The following is an 18,491-nucleotide window of genomic DNA, read 5'->3' on the forward strand; positions in this document are numbered from 1 at the left end:
TCACAGTAATCCCCTTTTCGAAAAAATGGGGTGTGCGCATTATACTTGAACGGAAAATAGGGCTGTTCTACAAATTTTCCAGGGCTGCTTTTTATTCCCAGTCTGGCCCTTGTTTGCAAGGCCCTGGGCAAGATACATTGGTGGGGCCCCTCAGCCCAGTGCCCTTATTCCCTTCCCCTGTATGCCCTGCCCCTTGTATGGCCCACCCCTGTGCCAACATTCAGTAAAACCTATATAAAGAATAACACAAAATATTAGACCTCCTGATACCATAAACAACCACTTATCATAAACTAAATACAACATATACATTGCACCATATCATATTAACATCACCATCTAATATTACCTTCACCTTTGACATTGCGGCCCCCCCCCCCAAGCGCCGGGCCCTGGGCAGGTGCCCCTCTCGCCCTGCCCAAAGGGCAGGCCTGGGGCACATACACATACTACATCATGATGTAAACATATTATTGCTGTTTACTGTCCCTTTAATTACTAGGAAAGCACATAAAGATCAATGTGCAAAAAAATAATTGCTGCACCTAGGTTACGAATAAAGAAAGTGCATAAACGTAACGGAAAAAAAATATCAAAATGTTTCAAATATTCATCATTCACACAAATGCTTTAAAGAAATAATTTAACAAACAGGCACACCACATACATGCTAAGTTTAAAAATCCTTGAACTCCTAGATGAAGTATATTGAGACAACCTGAGAGTAATATACCCAGTTTATAATTTAAATATATAAACCACTCTTGTGAGTCAGTATTGATCAAAGTATTACACTGTCTGCGACTAAAATCCGTCTATGGCGGGAGTTATATTTATCATTATGCTGGCTAGATATAGGTATCAGGTCTAGGAGTAAGCAACTTTAAAAGTTTGGAGACAGTGTCCATAGAGGCGCACTGTCTTATAACTTTTAAACTCACTCCAAGGGGGGTAGTTATCAAGCCGTCTACTTTTCTGGCTTCGCCGGCCCAATACGTCCGCCTAAGCTCGCCTACCTTCGCCGCCGCGGACCTGAAAAAATACGCCTAAGTTATCAAATAAAGCTGTCAAAAAGCCGCGGGGCGATGAGCAGCGGACTGTGACAGTTATCACTCATCCGATCTCGCTGCCCTTCGGCTTTTTCCCAGCTTTATTGCTAGCCTGTCACTAAGCACTCACACTAAACTGCACTGTTCTACCCCCTATACCGGCGCCCCCGGAGCCCCCCGCAACTAAATAAAGTTACTAACCCCTAAACCGCCGCTCCTAGACCCTGCCGCAACTCTTATAAATGTATTAACCCCTAAACCGCCGCTCCTAGACCCCGCCGCAACTCTTATAAATGTATTAACCCCTAAACCGCCGCTCCCGGACACCGCTGCCACCTACATTATACCTAGAAACCCCTATCCTGCCCCCCCTATACCGTCGCCCTCTATTATAAAATTATTAACCCCTATCCTGCTGATCCCGCACCTCTCCGCAACTAAATAAATAGTTTAACCCCTAAACCGCCGCTCCATGAACCCGCCGCAACCTATATTAAACCTATTAACCCCTATCCTGCCCCCCCTACACCGTCGCCACCTATAATAAATTTATTAACCCCTAATCTGCCCCCCCATACACCGTCGCCACCTATAATAAATTTATTAACCCCTCTCCTGCCCCCCACTACGCCGCCACCACTGTAATAAAATGATTAACCCCTAAACCTAAGTCTAACCCTAACCCTAACGCCCCCCTAACTTAAATATTAATTAAATAAATCTAAATAAATTAACTCTTATTAACTAAATGAATCCTATTTAAAACTAAATACTTACCTTTAAAATAAACCCTAATATAGCTACAATATAAATAATAATTATATTCTAGCTATCTTAGGATTTATATTTATTTTACAGGTAACTTTCAATTTATTTTAACCATGTGCAATAACTATTAAATAGTTATTAACTATTTAATAGCTTACCTAGCTAAAATAAAGAGAAATGTACCTGTGAAATAAATCCTAACCTAAGTTACAATTACACCTAACACTACACTATACTTTAATAAATTATTCCTATTTAAAAATAAATACTTACCTGTAAAATAAACCCTAAGATAGCTACAATGTAATTAATAATTATATTATAGCTATCTTAGGATTTATATTTATTTTACAGGTAACTTTGTATTTATTTTAGCTAGTTAGAATAGTTATTAAATAGTTATTAACTATTTAATAACTACCTAGCTAAAAGAAATACAAAATTACCTGTAAAATAAATCCTAACTTAAGTTACAATTAAACCTAATACTACACTATCATTAAATTAACTAAATAAACTACCTACAAATAACTACAATTAAATACAATTACATAAACTAACTAAAGTACAAAAAATAAAAAAAGCTAAGTTACAAAAAATAAAAAAGTAAGTTACAAACATGTTAAAAATATTACAACAATTTTAAGCTACTTACACCTAATCTAAGCCCCCTAATAAAATAACAAACCCCCCCAAAATAAAAAAAAAATCCCTACCCTATTCTAAATTAAATAAATTTCAAAGCTCTTTTACCTTACCAGCCCTTAAAAGGGCCATTTGTGGGGGCATGCCCCAAAAAGTTCAGCTCTTTTGCCTGTAAAAGAAAAATACAACCCCCCCCAACATTAAAACCCACCACCCACATACCCCTAATCTAACCCAAACCCCCCTTACAAAAACCTAACACTAATCCCCTGAAGATCATCCTACCTTGAGTCGTCTTCACTCATCCGAGCCACCGATGGAACTGAAGAGGACATCCGGAGCGGAAGAAGTTAATCCTCCAAGCGGCGCTGAAGAAATCTTCCATCCGATGAAGTCATCATCCAGGCGGCGCTGAAGAAGTCTTCGATCCGGCCGATGTCATCTTCAAAGAGGCGCTGAAGAGGTCTTCTATCCGGGCGAAGTCATCTTCCAAGCCGGGTCTTGAATCTTCCTTCCGCCGACGCGGACCCACCTTCTTCACCGACGGACTACGACGAATGACGGCTCCTTTAAGGGACGTCATCCAAGATGGCGTCCCCTCAATTCCGATTGGCTGATAGGATTCTATCAGCCAATCGGAATTAAGGTAGGAAAATCTGATTGGCTGATGGAATCAGCCAATCAGATTCAAGTTCAATCCGATTGGCTGATCCAATCAGCCAATCAGATTGAGCTCGCATTCTATTGGCTGATCGGAACAGCCAATAGAATGCGAGCTCAATCTGATTGGCTGATTCCATCAGCCAATCAGATTTTTCCTACCTTAATTCCGATTGGCTGATAGAATCCTATCAGCCAATCGGAATTGAGGGGACGCCATCTTGGATGACGTCCCTTAAAGGAGCCGTCATTCGTCGTAGTCCGTCGGTGAAGAAGGTGGTTCCGCGTCGGCAGAAGGAAGATTCAAGACCCGGCTTGGAAGATGACTTTGCCCGGATAGAAGACCTCTTCAGCGCCTCTTTGAAGATGACATCGGCCGGATCGAAGACTTCTTCAGCGCCGCCTGGATGATGACTTCATCGGATGGAAGATTTCTTCAGCGCCGCTTGGAGGATTAACTTCTTCCGCTCCGGATGTCCTCTTCAGTTCCATCGGTGGCTCGGACGAGTGAAGACGACTCAAGGTAGGATGATCTTCAGGGGATTAGTGTTAGGTTTTTTAAGGGGGGTTTGGGTTAGATTAGGGGTATGTGGGTGGTGGGTTTTAATGTTGGGGGGGGTTGTATTTTTCTTTTACAGGCAAAAGAGCTGAACTTTTTGGGGCATGCCCCCACAAATGGCCCTTTTAAGGGCTGGTAAGGTAAAAGAGCTTTGAAATTTATTTAATTTAGAATAGGGTAGGGATTTTTTTTATTTTGGGGGGGTTTGTTATTTTATTAGGGGGCTTAGATTAGGTGTAAGTAGCTTAAAATTGTTGTAATATTTTTAACATGTTTGTAACTTACTTTTTTATTTTTTGTAACTTAGCTTTTTTTATTTTTTGTACTTTAGTTAGTTTATGTAATTGTATTTAATTGTATTTATTTGTAGGTAGTTTATTTAGTTAATTTAATGATAGTGTAGTATTAGGTTTAATTGTAACTTAGGTTAGGATTTATTTTACAGGTAATTTTGTATTTCTTTTAGCTAGGTAGTTATTAAATAGTTAATAACTATTTAATAACTATTCTAACTAGCTAAAATAAATACAAAGTTACCTGTAAAATAAATATAAATCCTAAGATAGCTATAATATAATTATTAATTACATTGTAGCTATCTTAGGGTTTATTTTACAGGTAAGTATTTATTTTTAAATAGGAATAATTTATTAAAGTATAGTGTAGTGTTAGGTGTAATTGTAACTTAGGTTAGGATTTATTTCACAGGTACATTTCTCTTTATTTTAGCTAGGTAAGCTATTAAATAGTTAATAACTATTTAATAGTTATTGTACATGGTTAAAATAAATTGAAAGTTACCTGTAAAATAAATATAAATCCTAAGATAGCTATAATATAATTATTATTTATATTGTAGCTATATTAGGGGTTATTTTAAAGGTAAGTATTTAGTTTTAAATAGGATTCATTTAGTTAATAAGAGTTAATTTATTTAGATTTATTTAATTAATATTTAAGTTAGGGGGGCGTTAGGGTTAGGGTTAGACTTAGGTTTAGGGGTTAATCATTTTATTACAGTGGCGGCGGCGTAGTGGGGGGCAGGATAGGGGTTAATAAATTTATTATAGGTGGCGACGGTGTAGGGGGGGCAGATTAGGGGTTAATAAATTTATTATAGGTGGCGACGGTGTAGGGGGGGCAGGATAGGGGTTAATACATTTAATATAGGCTGCGGCTGGTTCAGGGAGCGGCGGTTTAGGGGTTAATACATTTATTATAGTTGCGGTGGGCTCCGGGAGCGACGGTTTAGGGGTTAATATGTATAGAGTAGATTGCGGTGGGCTCCGGGAGCGGCGGTTTAGGGGGTAATAACTTTATTTAGTTGCGGCGGTGTAGGGGGGGTCAGATTAGCGGTGTTTAGACTCGGGGTACATGTTAGGGTGTTAGGTGTAGACAGCTCCCATAGGAATCAATGGGATGTCTGTCAGCAGCGAACTTGTACTTTCGCTATGGTCAGACTCCCATTGATTCCTATGGGATCCGCCACCTCCAGGGGTGGCGGTTTGAAAACCAGGTACGCTGGGCCGTAAAAGTGCCGAGCGTACCTGCTAGTTTTTTGATAACTAGCAAAAGTAGTGAGAATGTGCCGCACTTGTGTGCGGAACATCTGGAGTGACGTAAGAATCGATCTGTGTCGGACTGAGTCCGGCGGATCGAAGTTTACGTCACAAAATTCTACTTTTGCCGGTCTCGAGCCTTTGATAACTAAGGCGAATCAGCCTCGCCACAAATACGCTGCGGAATTCCAGCGTATTTGAGGTTGACGGCTTGATAACTAGGCCCCCAAGACCTGATATTTTTGACCTGATAGCTATATCTAGCCAGCATAACGATAAATATAACTCCTGCTATAGAAGGAATTTAGGCGCAGATAGTGTAATACTTTGGTCAAGCGCACAATAGGGCACCCTGAGCTATAGATTGTGCTACACTTTCTCTTTACTTTACTTGTCCCTATTGCTCACAGCAAAGTAAATGATAAACAACACTCAAACGGCTTTTCAAGAGGTCCTGGGACTTCTAAACAATGCAAGTTTTGCAAACATCATGACAGTTTTCAATGCATTTAAACGATTTATTTTGTTTGCATCTTTTGCAATACAGTGATTAATTTTTTTAAGAATAAATAAAACATGAATCAAGTGTCCCTTTAAATCTTGCGCTTAAAACTGTAACTTACCAATCCAGGGAGTGAAAAAATGATAAGCCACATTCTCAATGGGATCTGCAATAAAATAAGAAGTAAAAAAAAGAGGGTAAGAGAGACTTGATCAACTAATCCAAAGGTGCCCAAATCCATTCCCTGAGGGCCACCCAGAAGTGGATCATATTATAACCACCAGACTGAAAAAATGAGAGAGCAGTACACAGCGTTTCCAAACTTCTGAATATTTACCAGAGCCTATCTTGGATAGGAAGTTTGGTGGCTTAGTCAGGGAGATCTGGGGTAGAGCAATGTATCATTGGGAAAGTAAAGTGGGCAGATCAGGGTTTATGTCTAGATGGTCCTCAGCAAACCTATAAGGTCATGGACAGTTGTGGTAAGGATAGGGGGCAGATCTCCCAAATTGTGATGATCCTGCAAAATGCACAACAACAACTCACATTGTTTTTCTTCATCTGTCTTTCCTGGACTTACTTAGAAAAATGTAAGGAGAGGTGAACGAATGAGGGCTCCAATCATAACAATATCAATGCAGCTAGTAAGTTAAATAATTGGCATTTTCTATTAAAGGGATATAAACCCCCCAAAAATCTTTCATGATTCAGATAGAACATAGAATTTTAAACAACTTTCCAATTTACTTCTATTATCAGCTTTTCTTCATTTTCTTTTTATCCTTTGTTGAAACACAAGGATGTAAGCTTAATGAGTGAGCACATTTCTGCAGCACTATATGGCAGCGGTTTTGCAGCAATCTTATACATAAGCAAGAGCACTAGATGGCAGCACTATTTCCTGTTATGTAGTACTAATGTTATACATTAGCAGGAGTACTAGATGGCAGCACTATTTCCTGTCATGTAGTACTAATGTTATACATTAGCTAGAGCACTAGATGGCAGCACTATTTCCTGTCATGTAGTACTAATGTTATACATAAGCAAGAGCACTAGATAGCAGCACTATTTCCTGTCATGTAGTACTAATGTTATACATTAGCAAGAGCACTAGATGGCAGCACTATTTCCTGTCATGTAGTACTAATGTTATACATAAGCAAGAGCACTAGATAGCAGCACTATTACCTGTCATGTAGTACCAATGTTATACATAAGCAAGAGCACTAGAGGGCAGCACTATTTCCTGTCATGTAGTACTAATGTTATACATAAGCAAGAGCACTAGATAGCAGCACTATTACCTGTCATGTAGTACCAATGTTATACATAAGCAAGAGCACTAGAGGGCAGCACTATTTCCTGTCATGTAGTACTAATGTTATACATTAGCAAGAGCACTAGATGGCAGCACTATTTCCTGTCATGTAGTACTAATGTTATACATTAATAAGAGCACTAGATGACAGCACTATTTCCTGTCATGTAGTACTAATGTTATACATTAGCAAGAGCACTAGATGGCAGCACTATTTCCTGTCATGTAGTACTAATGTTATACATTAGCTAGAGCACTAGATGGCAGCACTATTTCCTGTCATGTAGTACTAATGTTATACATAAGCAAGAGCACTAGATAGCAGCACTATTTCCTGTCATGTAGTACCAATGTTATACATAAGCAAGAGCACTAGATGGCAGCACTATTTCCTGTCATGTAGTACTAATGTTATACATTAGCAAGAGCACTAGATGGCAGCACTATTTCCTGTCATGTAGTACTAATGTTATACATTAACAAGAGCACTAGATGGCAGCACTATTTCATGTCATGTAGTACTAATGTTATACATTAGCAAGAGCACTAGATGGCAGCACTATTTCCTGTTATGTAATACTAATGTTATACATTAGCAAGAGCACTAGATGGCAGCACTATTTCCTGTCATGTAGTACTAATGTTATACATAAGCAAGAGCACTAGAGGGCAGCACTATTTCCTGTCATGTAGTACTAATGTTATACATAAGCAAGAGCACTAGAGGGCAGCACTATTTCCTGTCATGTAGTACTAATGTTATACATTAGCTAGAGCACTAGATGGCAGCACTATTTCCTGTCATGTAGTACTAATGTTATACATAAGCAAGAGCACTAGATAGCAGCACTATTTCCTGTCATGTAGTACCAATGTTATACATAAGCAAGAGCACTAGATGGCAGCACTATTTCCTGTCATGTAGTACTAATGTTATACATTAGCAAGAGCACTAGATGGCAGCACTATTTCCTGTCATGTAGTACTAATGTTATACATAAGCTAGAGCACTAGATGGCAGCATTATTTCCTGTCATGTAGTACCAATGTTATACATAAGCAAGAGCACTAGATGGCAGCACTATTTCCTGTCATGTAGTACTAATGTTATACATTAGCAAGAGCACTAGATGGCAGCACTATTTCCTGTCATGTAGTACTAATGTTATACATTAACAAGAGCACTAGATGGCAGCACTATTTCATGTCATGTAGTACTAATGTTATACATTAGCAAGAGCACTAGATGGCAGCACTATTTCCTGTTATGTAATACTAATGTTATACATTAGCAAGAGCACTAGATGGCAGCACTATTTCCTGTCATGTAGTACTAATGTTATACATAAGCAAGAGCACTAGAGGGCAGCACTATTTCCTGTCATGTAGTACTAATGTTATACATAAGCAAGAGCACTAGAGGGCAGCACTATTTCCTGACATGTAGTACTAATGTTATACATTAGCAAGAGCACTAGATGGCAGCACTTTTTCCTGTCATGTAGTAATAATGTTATACATTAGCAAGAACACTAGATGGCAGCACTATTTCCTGTCATGTAGTACTAATGTTATACATAAACAAGAGTACTAGATGGCAGCACTTTTTCCTGTCATGTAGTACTAATGTTATACATAAGCAAGAGCACTAGATGGCAGCACTATTTCCTGTCATGTAGTACTAATGTAATACATAAGCAAGAGCACTAGATGGCAGCACTATTTCCTGTCATGTAGTACAAATGTTATACATAAGCAAGAGCGCTAGATGGCAGCACTATTTCCTGTCATGTAGTACTAATGTTATACATTAGCAAGAGCGCTAGATGGCAGCACTATTTCCTGTCATGTAGTACTAATGTTATACATTAGCTAGAACTCTAGATGGTAGCACTATTTCCTGTCATGTAGTACTAATGTTATACATTAGCTAGAGCACTAGATGTCAGCACTATTTCCTGTCATGTAGTACTAATGTTATACATTAGCAAGAGCACTAGATGGCAGCACTATTTCCTGTCATGTAGTACTAATGTTATACATTAGCAAGAGCACTAGATGGCAGCACTATTTCCTGTCATGTAGTACTAATGTTATACATTAGCAAGAGCCCTAGATGGCAGCACTATTTCCTGTCATGTAGTACTAATGTTATACATTAGCAAGAGCACTAGATGGCAGCACTATTTCCTGTCATGTAGTACTAATGTTATACATTAGCAAGAGCACTAGATGGCAGCACTATTTCCTGTCCTGTAGTACTAATGTTATACATTAGCAAGAGCACTAGATGGCAGCACTATTTCCTGTCATGTAGTACTAATGTTATACATTAGCAAGAGCACTAGATGGCAGCACTATTTCCTGTCATGTAGTACTAATGTTATACATTAGCAAGAGCACTAGATGGCAGCACTATTTACTGTCATGCAGTACTAATGTTATACATAAGCAAGAGCACTAGATGGCAGCACTATTTCCTGTCATGCAGTACTAATGTTATACATTAGCAAGAGCACTAGATGGCAGCACTATTTCCTGTCATGCAGTACTAATGTTATACATTAGCAAGAGCGCTAGATGGCAGCACTATTTCCTGTCATGCAGTACTAATGTTATACATTAGCAGGAGCACTAGATGGCAGCACTATTTCCTGTCATGTAGTACTAATGTTATACATTAGCAAGAGCACTAGATGGCAGCACTATTTCCTGTCATGTAGGACTAATGTTATACATTAGCAAGAGCACTAGATGTCAGCACTATTTCCTGTCATGTAGTACTAATGTTATACATAAGCAAGAGCACTAGATGGCAGCACTATTTCCTGTCATGTAGTACTAATGTTATACATTAGCAAGAGCACTAGATGGCAGCACTATTTCCTGTCATGTAGTACTAATGTTATACATTAACAAGAGCACTAGATGGCAGCACTATTTCCTGTCATGTAGTACTAATGTTATACATAAGCAAGAGCACTAGATGGCAGCACTATCTCCTGTCATGTAGTACTAATGTTATTCATTAGCAAGAACACTAGATGGCAGCACTATTTCCTGTTATGCAATACTAATGTTATACATTAGCAAGAGCACTAGATGGCAGCACTATTTCCTGTCATGTAGTACTAATCTTATACATTAGCAAGAGCACTAGATGGCAGCACTATTTCCTGTCAAGTAGTACTAATGTTATACATTAGCAAGAGCACTAGATGGCAGCACTATTTCCTGTCATGTAGTACTAATCTTATACATTAGCAAGAGCACTAGATGGCAGCACTATTTCCTGTCATGTAGTGCTAATGTTATTCATTAGCAAGAACACTAGATGGCAGCACTATTTCCTGTCATGCAGTACTAATGTTATACATTAGCAAGAGCACTAGATGGCAGCACTATTTCCTGTCATGTAGTACTAATGTTATACATTAGCAAGAGCACTAGATGACAGCACTATTTTCTGTCATGTAGTACTAATTTTATACATTAGCAAGAGCACTAGATGGCAGCACTATTTCCTGTCATGTAGTACTAATGTTATACATTAGCAAGAGCACTAGATGGCAGCACTATTTCCTGTCATGTAGTACTAATGTTATACATTAGCAAGAGCGCTAGATGGCAGCACTATTTCCTGTTATGTAGTACTAATGTTATATATTAGCAAGAGCACTAGATGGCAGCACTATTTCCTTTCATGTAGTACTAATGTAATACATTAGCAAGAGCACTAGATGGCAGCACTATTTCCTGTTATGTAGTACTAATGTTATACATAAGCAAGAGCACTAGATGGCAGCACTATTTCCTGTTATGCAATACTAATGTTATACATTAGCAAGAGCACTAGATGGCAGCACTATTTCCTGTCATGTAGTACTAATGTTATACATTAGCAAGAGCACTAGATGGCAGCACTATTTCCTGTCATGTAGTACTAATTTTATACATTAGCAAGAGCGCTAGATGGCAGCACAATTTCCTGTTATGTAGTACTAATGTTATACATTAGCAAGAGCACTAGATGGCAGCACTATTTCCTTTCATGTAGTACTAATGTAATACATAAGCAAGAGCACTAGATGGCAGCACTATTTCCTGTCATGTAGTACTAATGTTATACATAAGCAAGAGCACTAGATGGCAGCGCTATTTCCTGTCATGTAGTAATAATGTTATACATTAGCAAGAACACTAGATGGCAACACTATTTCCTGTCATGTAGTACTAATGTTATACATAAACAAGAGTACTAGATGGCAGCACTTTTTCCTGTCATGTTGTACTAATGTAATACATAAGCAAGAGCACTAGATGGCAGCACTATTTCCTGTCATGTAGACAAATGTTATACATAAGCAAGAGCACTAGATGGCAGCACTATTTCCTGTCATGTAGTACAAATGTTATACATAAGCAAGAGCACTAGATGGCAGCACTATTTCCTGTCATGTAGTACTAATGTTATACATTAGCAAGAGCACTAGATGGCAGCACTATTTCCTGTCATGTAGTACTAATGTAATACATAAGCAAGAGCACTAGATGGCAGCACTATTTCCTGTCATGCAGTACTAATGTTATACATAAGCAAGAGCGCTAGATGGCAGCACTATTTCCTGTCATGCAGTACTAATGTTATACATAAGCAAGAGCGCTAGATGGCAGCACTATTTCCTGTCATGTAGTACTAATGTTATACATTAGCAAGAGCGCTAGATGGCAGCACTATTTCCTGTCATGTAGTACTAATGTTATACATTAGCAAGAGCGCTAGATGGCAGCACTATTTCCTGTCATGTAGTACTAATGTTATACATTAGCTAGAGCTCTAGATGGTAGCACTATTTCCTGTCATGTAGTACTAATGTTATACATTAGCTAGAGCACTAGATGTCAGCACTATTTCCTGTCATGTAGTACTAATGTTATACATTAGCAAGAGCACTAGATGGCAGCACTATTTCCTGTCATGTAGTACTAATGTTATACATTAGCAAGAGCACTAGATGGCAGCACTATTTCCTGTCATGTAGTACTAATGTTATACATTAGCAAGAGCCCTAGATGGCAGCACTATTTCCTGTCATGTAGTAATAATGTTATACATTAGCAAGAGCACTAGATGGCAGCACTATTTCCTGTCATGTAGTACTAATGTTATACATTAGCAAGAGCACTAGATGGCAGCACTATTTCCTGTCATGTAGTACTAATGTTATACATTAGCAAGAGCACTAGATGGCAGCACTATTTCCTGTCATGTAGTACTAATGTTATACATTAGCAAGAGCACTAGATGGCAGCACTATTTCCTGTCATGTAGTACTAATGTTATACATTAGCAAGAGCACTAGATGGCAGCACTATGTACTAATGTTATACATTAGCTAGAGCTCTAGATGGCAGCACTATTTCCTGTCATGTAGTACTAATGTTATACATTAGCAAGAGCACTAGATGGCAGCACTATTTCCTGTCATGTAGTACTAATGTTATACATTAGCTAGAGCACTAGATGGCAGCACTATTTCCTGTCATGTAGTACTAATGTTATACATAAGCAAGAGCACTAGATAGCAGCACTATTTCCTGTCATGTAGTACCAATGTTATACATAAGCAAGAGCACTAGATGGCAGCACTATTTCCTGTCATGTAGTACTAATGTTATACATTAGCAAGAGCACTAGATGGCAGCACTATTTCCTGTCATGTAGTACTAATGTTATACATTAACAAGAGCACTAGATGGCAGCACTATTTCATGTCATGTAGTACTAATGTTATACATTAGCAAGAGCACTAGATGGCAGCACTATTTCCTGTTATGTAATACTAATGTTATACATTAGCAAGAGCACTAGATGGCAGCACTATTTCCTGTCATGTAGTACTAATGTTTTACATAAGCAAGAGCACTAGAGGGCAGCACTATTTCCTGTCATGTAGTACTAATGTTATACATAAGCAAGAGCACTAGAGGGCAGCACTATTTCCTGTCATGTAGTACTAATGTTATACATTAGCTAGAGCACTAGATGGCAGCACTATTTCCTGTCATGTAGTACTAATGTTATACATAAGCAAGAGCACTAGATAGCAGCACTATTTCCTGTCATGTAGTACCAATGTTATACATAAGCAAGAGCACTAGATGGCAGCACTATTTCCTGTCATGTAGTACTAATGTTATACATTAGCAAGAGCACTAGATGGCAGCACTATTTCCTGTCATGTAGTACTAATGTTATACATTAGCTAGAGCACTAGATGGCAGCATTATTTCCTGTCATGTAGTACCAATGTTATACATAAGCAAGAGCACTAGATGGCAGCACTATTTCCTGTCATGTAGTACTAATGTTATACATTAGCAAGAGCACTAGATGGCAGCACTATTTCCTGTCATGTAGTACTAATGTTATACATTAACAAGAGCACTAGATGGCAGCACTATTTCATGTCATGTAGTACTAATGTTATACATTAGCAAGAGCACTAGATGGCAGCACTATTTCCTGTTATGTAATACTAATGTTATACATTAGCAAGAGCACTAGATGGCAGCACTATTTCCTGTCATGTAGTACTAATGTTATACATAAGCAAGAGCACTAGAGGGCAGCACTATTTCCTGTCATGTAGTACTAATGTTATACATAAGCAAGAGCACTAGAGGGCAGCACTATTTCCTGACATGTAGTACTAATGTTATACATTAGCAAGAGCACTAGATGGCAGCACTTTTTCCTGTCATGTAGTAATAATGTTATACATTAGCAAGAACACTAGATGGCAGCACTATTTCCTGTCATGTAGTACTAATGTTATACATAAACAAGAGTACTAGATGGCAGCACTTTTTCCTGTCATGTAGTACTAATGTTATACATAAGCAAGAGCACTAGATGGCAGCACTATTTCCTGTCATGTAGTACTAATGTAATACATAAGCAAGAGCACTAGATGGCAGCACTATTTCCTGTCATGTAGTACAAATGTTATACATAAGCAAGAGCGCTAGATGGCAGCACTATTTCCTGTCATGTAGTACTAATGTTATACATTAGCAAGAGCGCTAGATGGCAGCACTATTTCCTGTCATGTAGTACTAATGTTATACATTAGCTAGAACTCTAGATGGTAGCACTATTTCCTGTCATGTAGTACTAATGTTATACATTAGCTAGAGCACTAGATGTCAGCACTATTTCCTGTCATGTAGTACTAATGTTATACATTAGCAAGAGCACTAGATGGCAGCACTATTTCCTGTCATGTAGTACTAATGTTATACATTAGCAAGAGCACTAGATGGCAGCACTATTTCCTGTCATGTAGTACTAATGTTATACATTAGCAAGAGCCCTAGATGGCAGCACTATTTCCTGTCATGTAGTACTAATGTTATACATTAGCAAGAGCACTAGATGGCAGCACTATTTCCTGTCATGTAGTACTAATGTTATACATTAGCAAGAGCACTAGATGGCAGCACTATTTCCTGTCCTGTAGTACTAATGTTATACATTAGCAAGAGCACTAGATGGCAGCACTATTTCCTGTCATGTAGTACTAATGTTATACATTAGCAAGAGCACTAGATGGCAGCACTATTTCCTGTCATGTAGTACTAATGTTATACATTAGCAAGAGCACTAGATGGCAGCACTATTTACTGTCATGCAGTACTAATGTTATACATAAGCAAGAGCACTAGATGGCAGCACTATTTCCTGTCATGCAGTACTAATGTTATACATTAGCAAGAGCACTAGATGGCAGCACTATTTCCTGTCATGCAGTACTAATGTTATACATTAGCAAGAGCGCTAGATGGCAGCACTATTTCCTGTCATGCAGTACTAATGTTATACATTAGCAGGAGCACTAGATGGCAGCACTATTTCCTGTCATGTAGTACTAATGTTATACATTAGCAAGAGCACTAGATGGCAGCACTATTTCCTGTCATGTAGGACTAATGTTATACATTAGCAAGAGCACTAGATGTCAGCACTATTTCCTGTCATGTAGTACTAATGTTATACATAAGCAAGAGCACTAGATGGCAGCACTATTTCCTGTCATGTAGTACTAATGTTATACATTAGCAAGAGCACTAGATGGCAGCACTATTTCCTGTCATGTAGTACTAATGTTATACATTAACAGATTAAAGAGAACCGAGATAGCACACAGAGTCTCTATAGAAGTGCGCAAATGATCACAGCATATGGCTAATGGCGGATTCGGCAAACGGCAATCCAGGCAGCTCTCTCAGGAATGATGAGTGGACAACGGGAACCTGTGGATGACAGATGGAAGAGGCGCCTCATGGGACAAGTATCGTTTTAGACAGCAAAGGGACACACATAAACGGCGAGCCCCCCACACAGAGTGTTACTCACAAGAGCGGCGGTACAAACGTGTACCCAGACAGGCAGGACGGAACCAAAAGTCGCCCGTCAGACAGGCGTAAGCTCGGTACGCTAGGCAAACGTCACTCAGCAAGCAGCGTCAGAGTAAACCCAGCAGGGGAACCAATAGAGTCGAAGGGAACTCGACACAGCGGACCTCCAAAGGGGATCAGGAACGTAACCAAATTTCTCCAGCGGCAATGGTAATAGAAAACAGGCAGGTGTGATGTACTCAGAGATACATTTATTGAGTACAAACAGATAAAAACAAGCGTACAGCAACGCGTTTCTCAACAAATAGTCGTTTCATCAGGCTGATACCCAGCCTGATGAAACGACTATTTGTTGAGAAACGCGTTGCTGTACGCTTGTTTTTATCTGTTTGTACTCAATAAATGTATCTCTGAGTACATCACACCTGCCTGTTTTCTATTACCATTGCCGCTGGAGAAATTTGGTTACGTTCCTGATCCCCTTTGGAGGTCCGCTGTGTCGAGTTCCCTTCGACTCTATTGGTTCCCCTGCTGGGTTTACTCTGACGCTGCTTGCTGAGTGACGTTTGCCTAGCGTACCGAGCTTACGCCTGTCTGACGGGCGACTTTTGGTTCCGTCCTGCCTGTCTGGGTACACGTTTGTACCGCCGCTCTTGTGAGTAACACTCTGTGTGGGGGGCTCGCCGTTTATGTGTGTCCCTTTGCTGTCTAAAACGATACTTGTCCCATGAGGCGCCTCTTCCATCTGTCATCCACAGGTTCCCGTTATACATTAACAAGAGCACTAGATGGCAGCACTATTTCCTGTCATGTAGTACTAATGTTATACATAAGCAAGAGCACTAGATGGCAGCACTATTTCCTGTCATGCAGTACTAATGTTATTCATTAGCAAGAACACTAGATGGCAGCACTTTTTCCTGTCATGTAGTGCTAATGTTATTCATTAGCAAGAACACTAGATGGCAGCACTATTTCCTGTCATGCAGTACTAATGTTATTCATTAGCAAGAACACTAGATGGCAGCACTTTTTCCTGTCATGTTGTACTAATGTAATACATAAGCAAGAGCACTAGATGGCAGCACTATTTCCTGTCATGTAGACAAATGTTATACATAAGCAAGAGCACTAGATGGCAGCACTATTTCCTGTCATGTAGTACAAATGTTATACATAAGCAAGAGCACTAGATGGCAGCACTATTTCCTGTCATGTAGTACTAATGTTATACATTAGCAAGAGCACTAGATGGCAGCACTATTTCCTGTCATGTAGTACTAATGTAATACATAAGCAAGAGCACTAGATGGCAGCACTATTTCCTGTCATGCAGTACTAATGTTATACATAAGCAAGAGCGCTAGATGGCAGCACTATTTCCTGTCATGCAGTACTAATGTTATACATAAGCAAGAGCGCTAGATGGCAGCACTATTTCCTGTCATGTAGTACTAATGTTATACATTAGCAAGAGCGCTAGATGGCAGCACTATTTCCTGTCATGTAGTACTAATGTTATACATTAGCAAGAGCGCTAGATGGCAGCACTATTTCCTGTCATGTAGTACTAATGTTATACATTAGCTAGAGCTCTAGATGGTAGCACTATTTCCTGTCATGTAGTACTAATGTTATACATTAGCTAGAGCACTAGATGTCAGCACTATTTCCTGTCATGTAGTACTAATGTTATACATTAGCAAGAGCACTAGATGGCAGCACTATTTCCTGTCATGTAGTACTAATGTTATACATTAGCAAGAGCACTAGATGGCAGCACTATTTCCTGTCATGTAGTACTAATGTTATACATTAGCAAGAGCCCTAGATGGCAGCACTATTTCCTGTCATGTAGTAATAATGTTATACATTAGCAAGAGCACTAGATGGCAGCACTATTTCCTGTCATGTAGTACTAATGTTATACATTAGCAAGAGCACTAGATGGCAGCACTATTTCCTGTCATGTAGTACTAATGTTATACATTAGCAAGAGCACTAGATGGCAGCACTATTTCCTGTCATGTAGTACTAATGTTATACATTAGCAAGAGCACTAGATGGCAGCACTATTTCCTATCATGTAGTACTAATGTTATACATTAGCAAGAGCACTAGATGGCAGCACTATGTACTAATGTTATACATTAGCTAGAGCTCTAGATGGCAGCACTATTTCCTGTCATGTAGTACTAATGTTATACATTAGCTAGAGAACTAGATGTCAGCACTATTTCCTGTCATGTAGTACTAATGTTATACATTAGCAAGAGCACTAGATGGCAGCACTATTTCCTGTCATGTAGTACTAATGTTATACATTAGCAAGAGCACTAGATGGCAGCACTATTTCCTGTCATGTAGTACTAATGTTATACATTAGCAAGAGCCCTAGATGGCAGCACTATTTCCTGTCATGTAGTACTAATGTTATACATTAGCAAGAGCACTAGATGGCAGCACTATTTCCTGTCATGTAGTACTAATGTTATACATTAGCAAGAGCACTAGATGGCAGCACTATTTCCTGTCATGTAGTACTAATGTTATACATTAGCAAGAGCACTAGATGGCAGCACTATTTCCTGTCATGCAGTACTAATGTTATACATTAGCAAGAGCGCTAGATGGCAGCACTATTTCCTGTCATGCAGTACTAATGTTATACATTAGCAGGAGCACTAGATGGCAGCACTATTTCCTGTCATGTAGTACTAATGTTATACATTAGCAAGAGCACTAGATGGCAGCACTATTTCCTGTCATGTAGTACTAATGTTATACATTAGCAAGAGCACTAGATGGCAGCACTATTTACTGTCATGCAGTACTAATGTTATACATAAGCAAGAGCACTAGATGGCAGCACTATTTCCTGTCATGCAGTACTAATGTTATACATTAGCAAGAGCACTAGATGGCAGCACTATTTCCTGTCATGCAGTACTAATGTTATACATTAGCAAGAGCGCTAGATGGCAGCACTATTTCCTGTCATGCAGTA

At 39.1% G+C, this 18,491-nt stretch overlaps 1 protein-coding gene across 1 annotated transcript in view; it reads right to left on the minus strand.

Annotated features, from left to right (window-relative positions):
* The window catches only part of LOC128640780 (cytochrome P450 4B1-like), a 71,749-nt gene that overhangs the window by 30,127 nt on the left and 23,131 nt on the right, over positions 1–18,491 (minus strand). The window contains exon 3 of the mRNA XM_053693201.1: positions 5,864–5,908. Coding sequence (XP_053549176.1) covers positions 5,864–5,908 — 45 coding nt within the window. The remainder of the gene's footprint in view (positions 1–5,863; positions 5,909–18,491) is intronic.

Source organism: Bombina bombina, chromosome 10 (genome assembly GCF_027579735.1).
Source record: "Bombina bombina isolate aBomBom1 chromosome 10, aBomBom1.pri, whole genome shotgun sequence".
NCBI classification, from domain to species: Eukaryota; Metazoa; Chordata; class Amphibia; order Anura; family Bombinatoridae; genus Bombina; species Bombina bombina.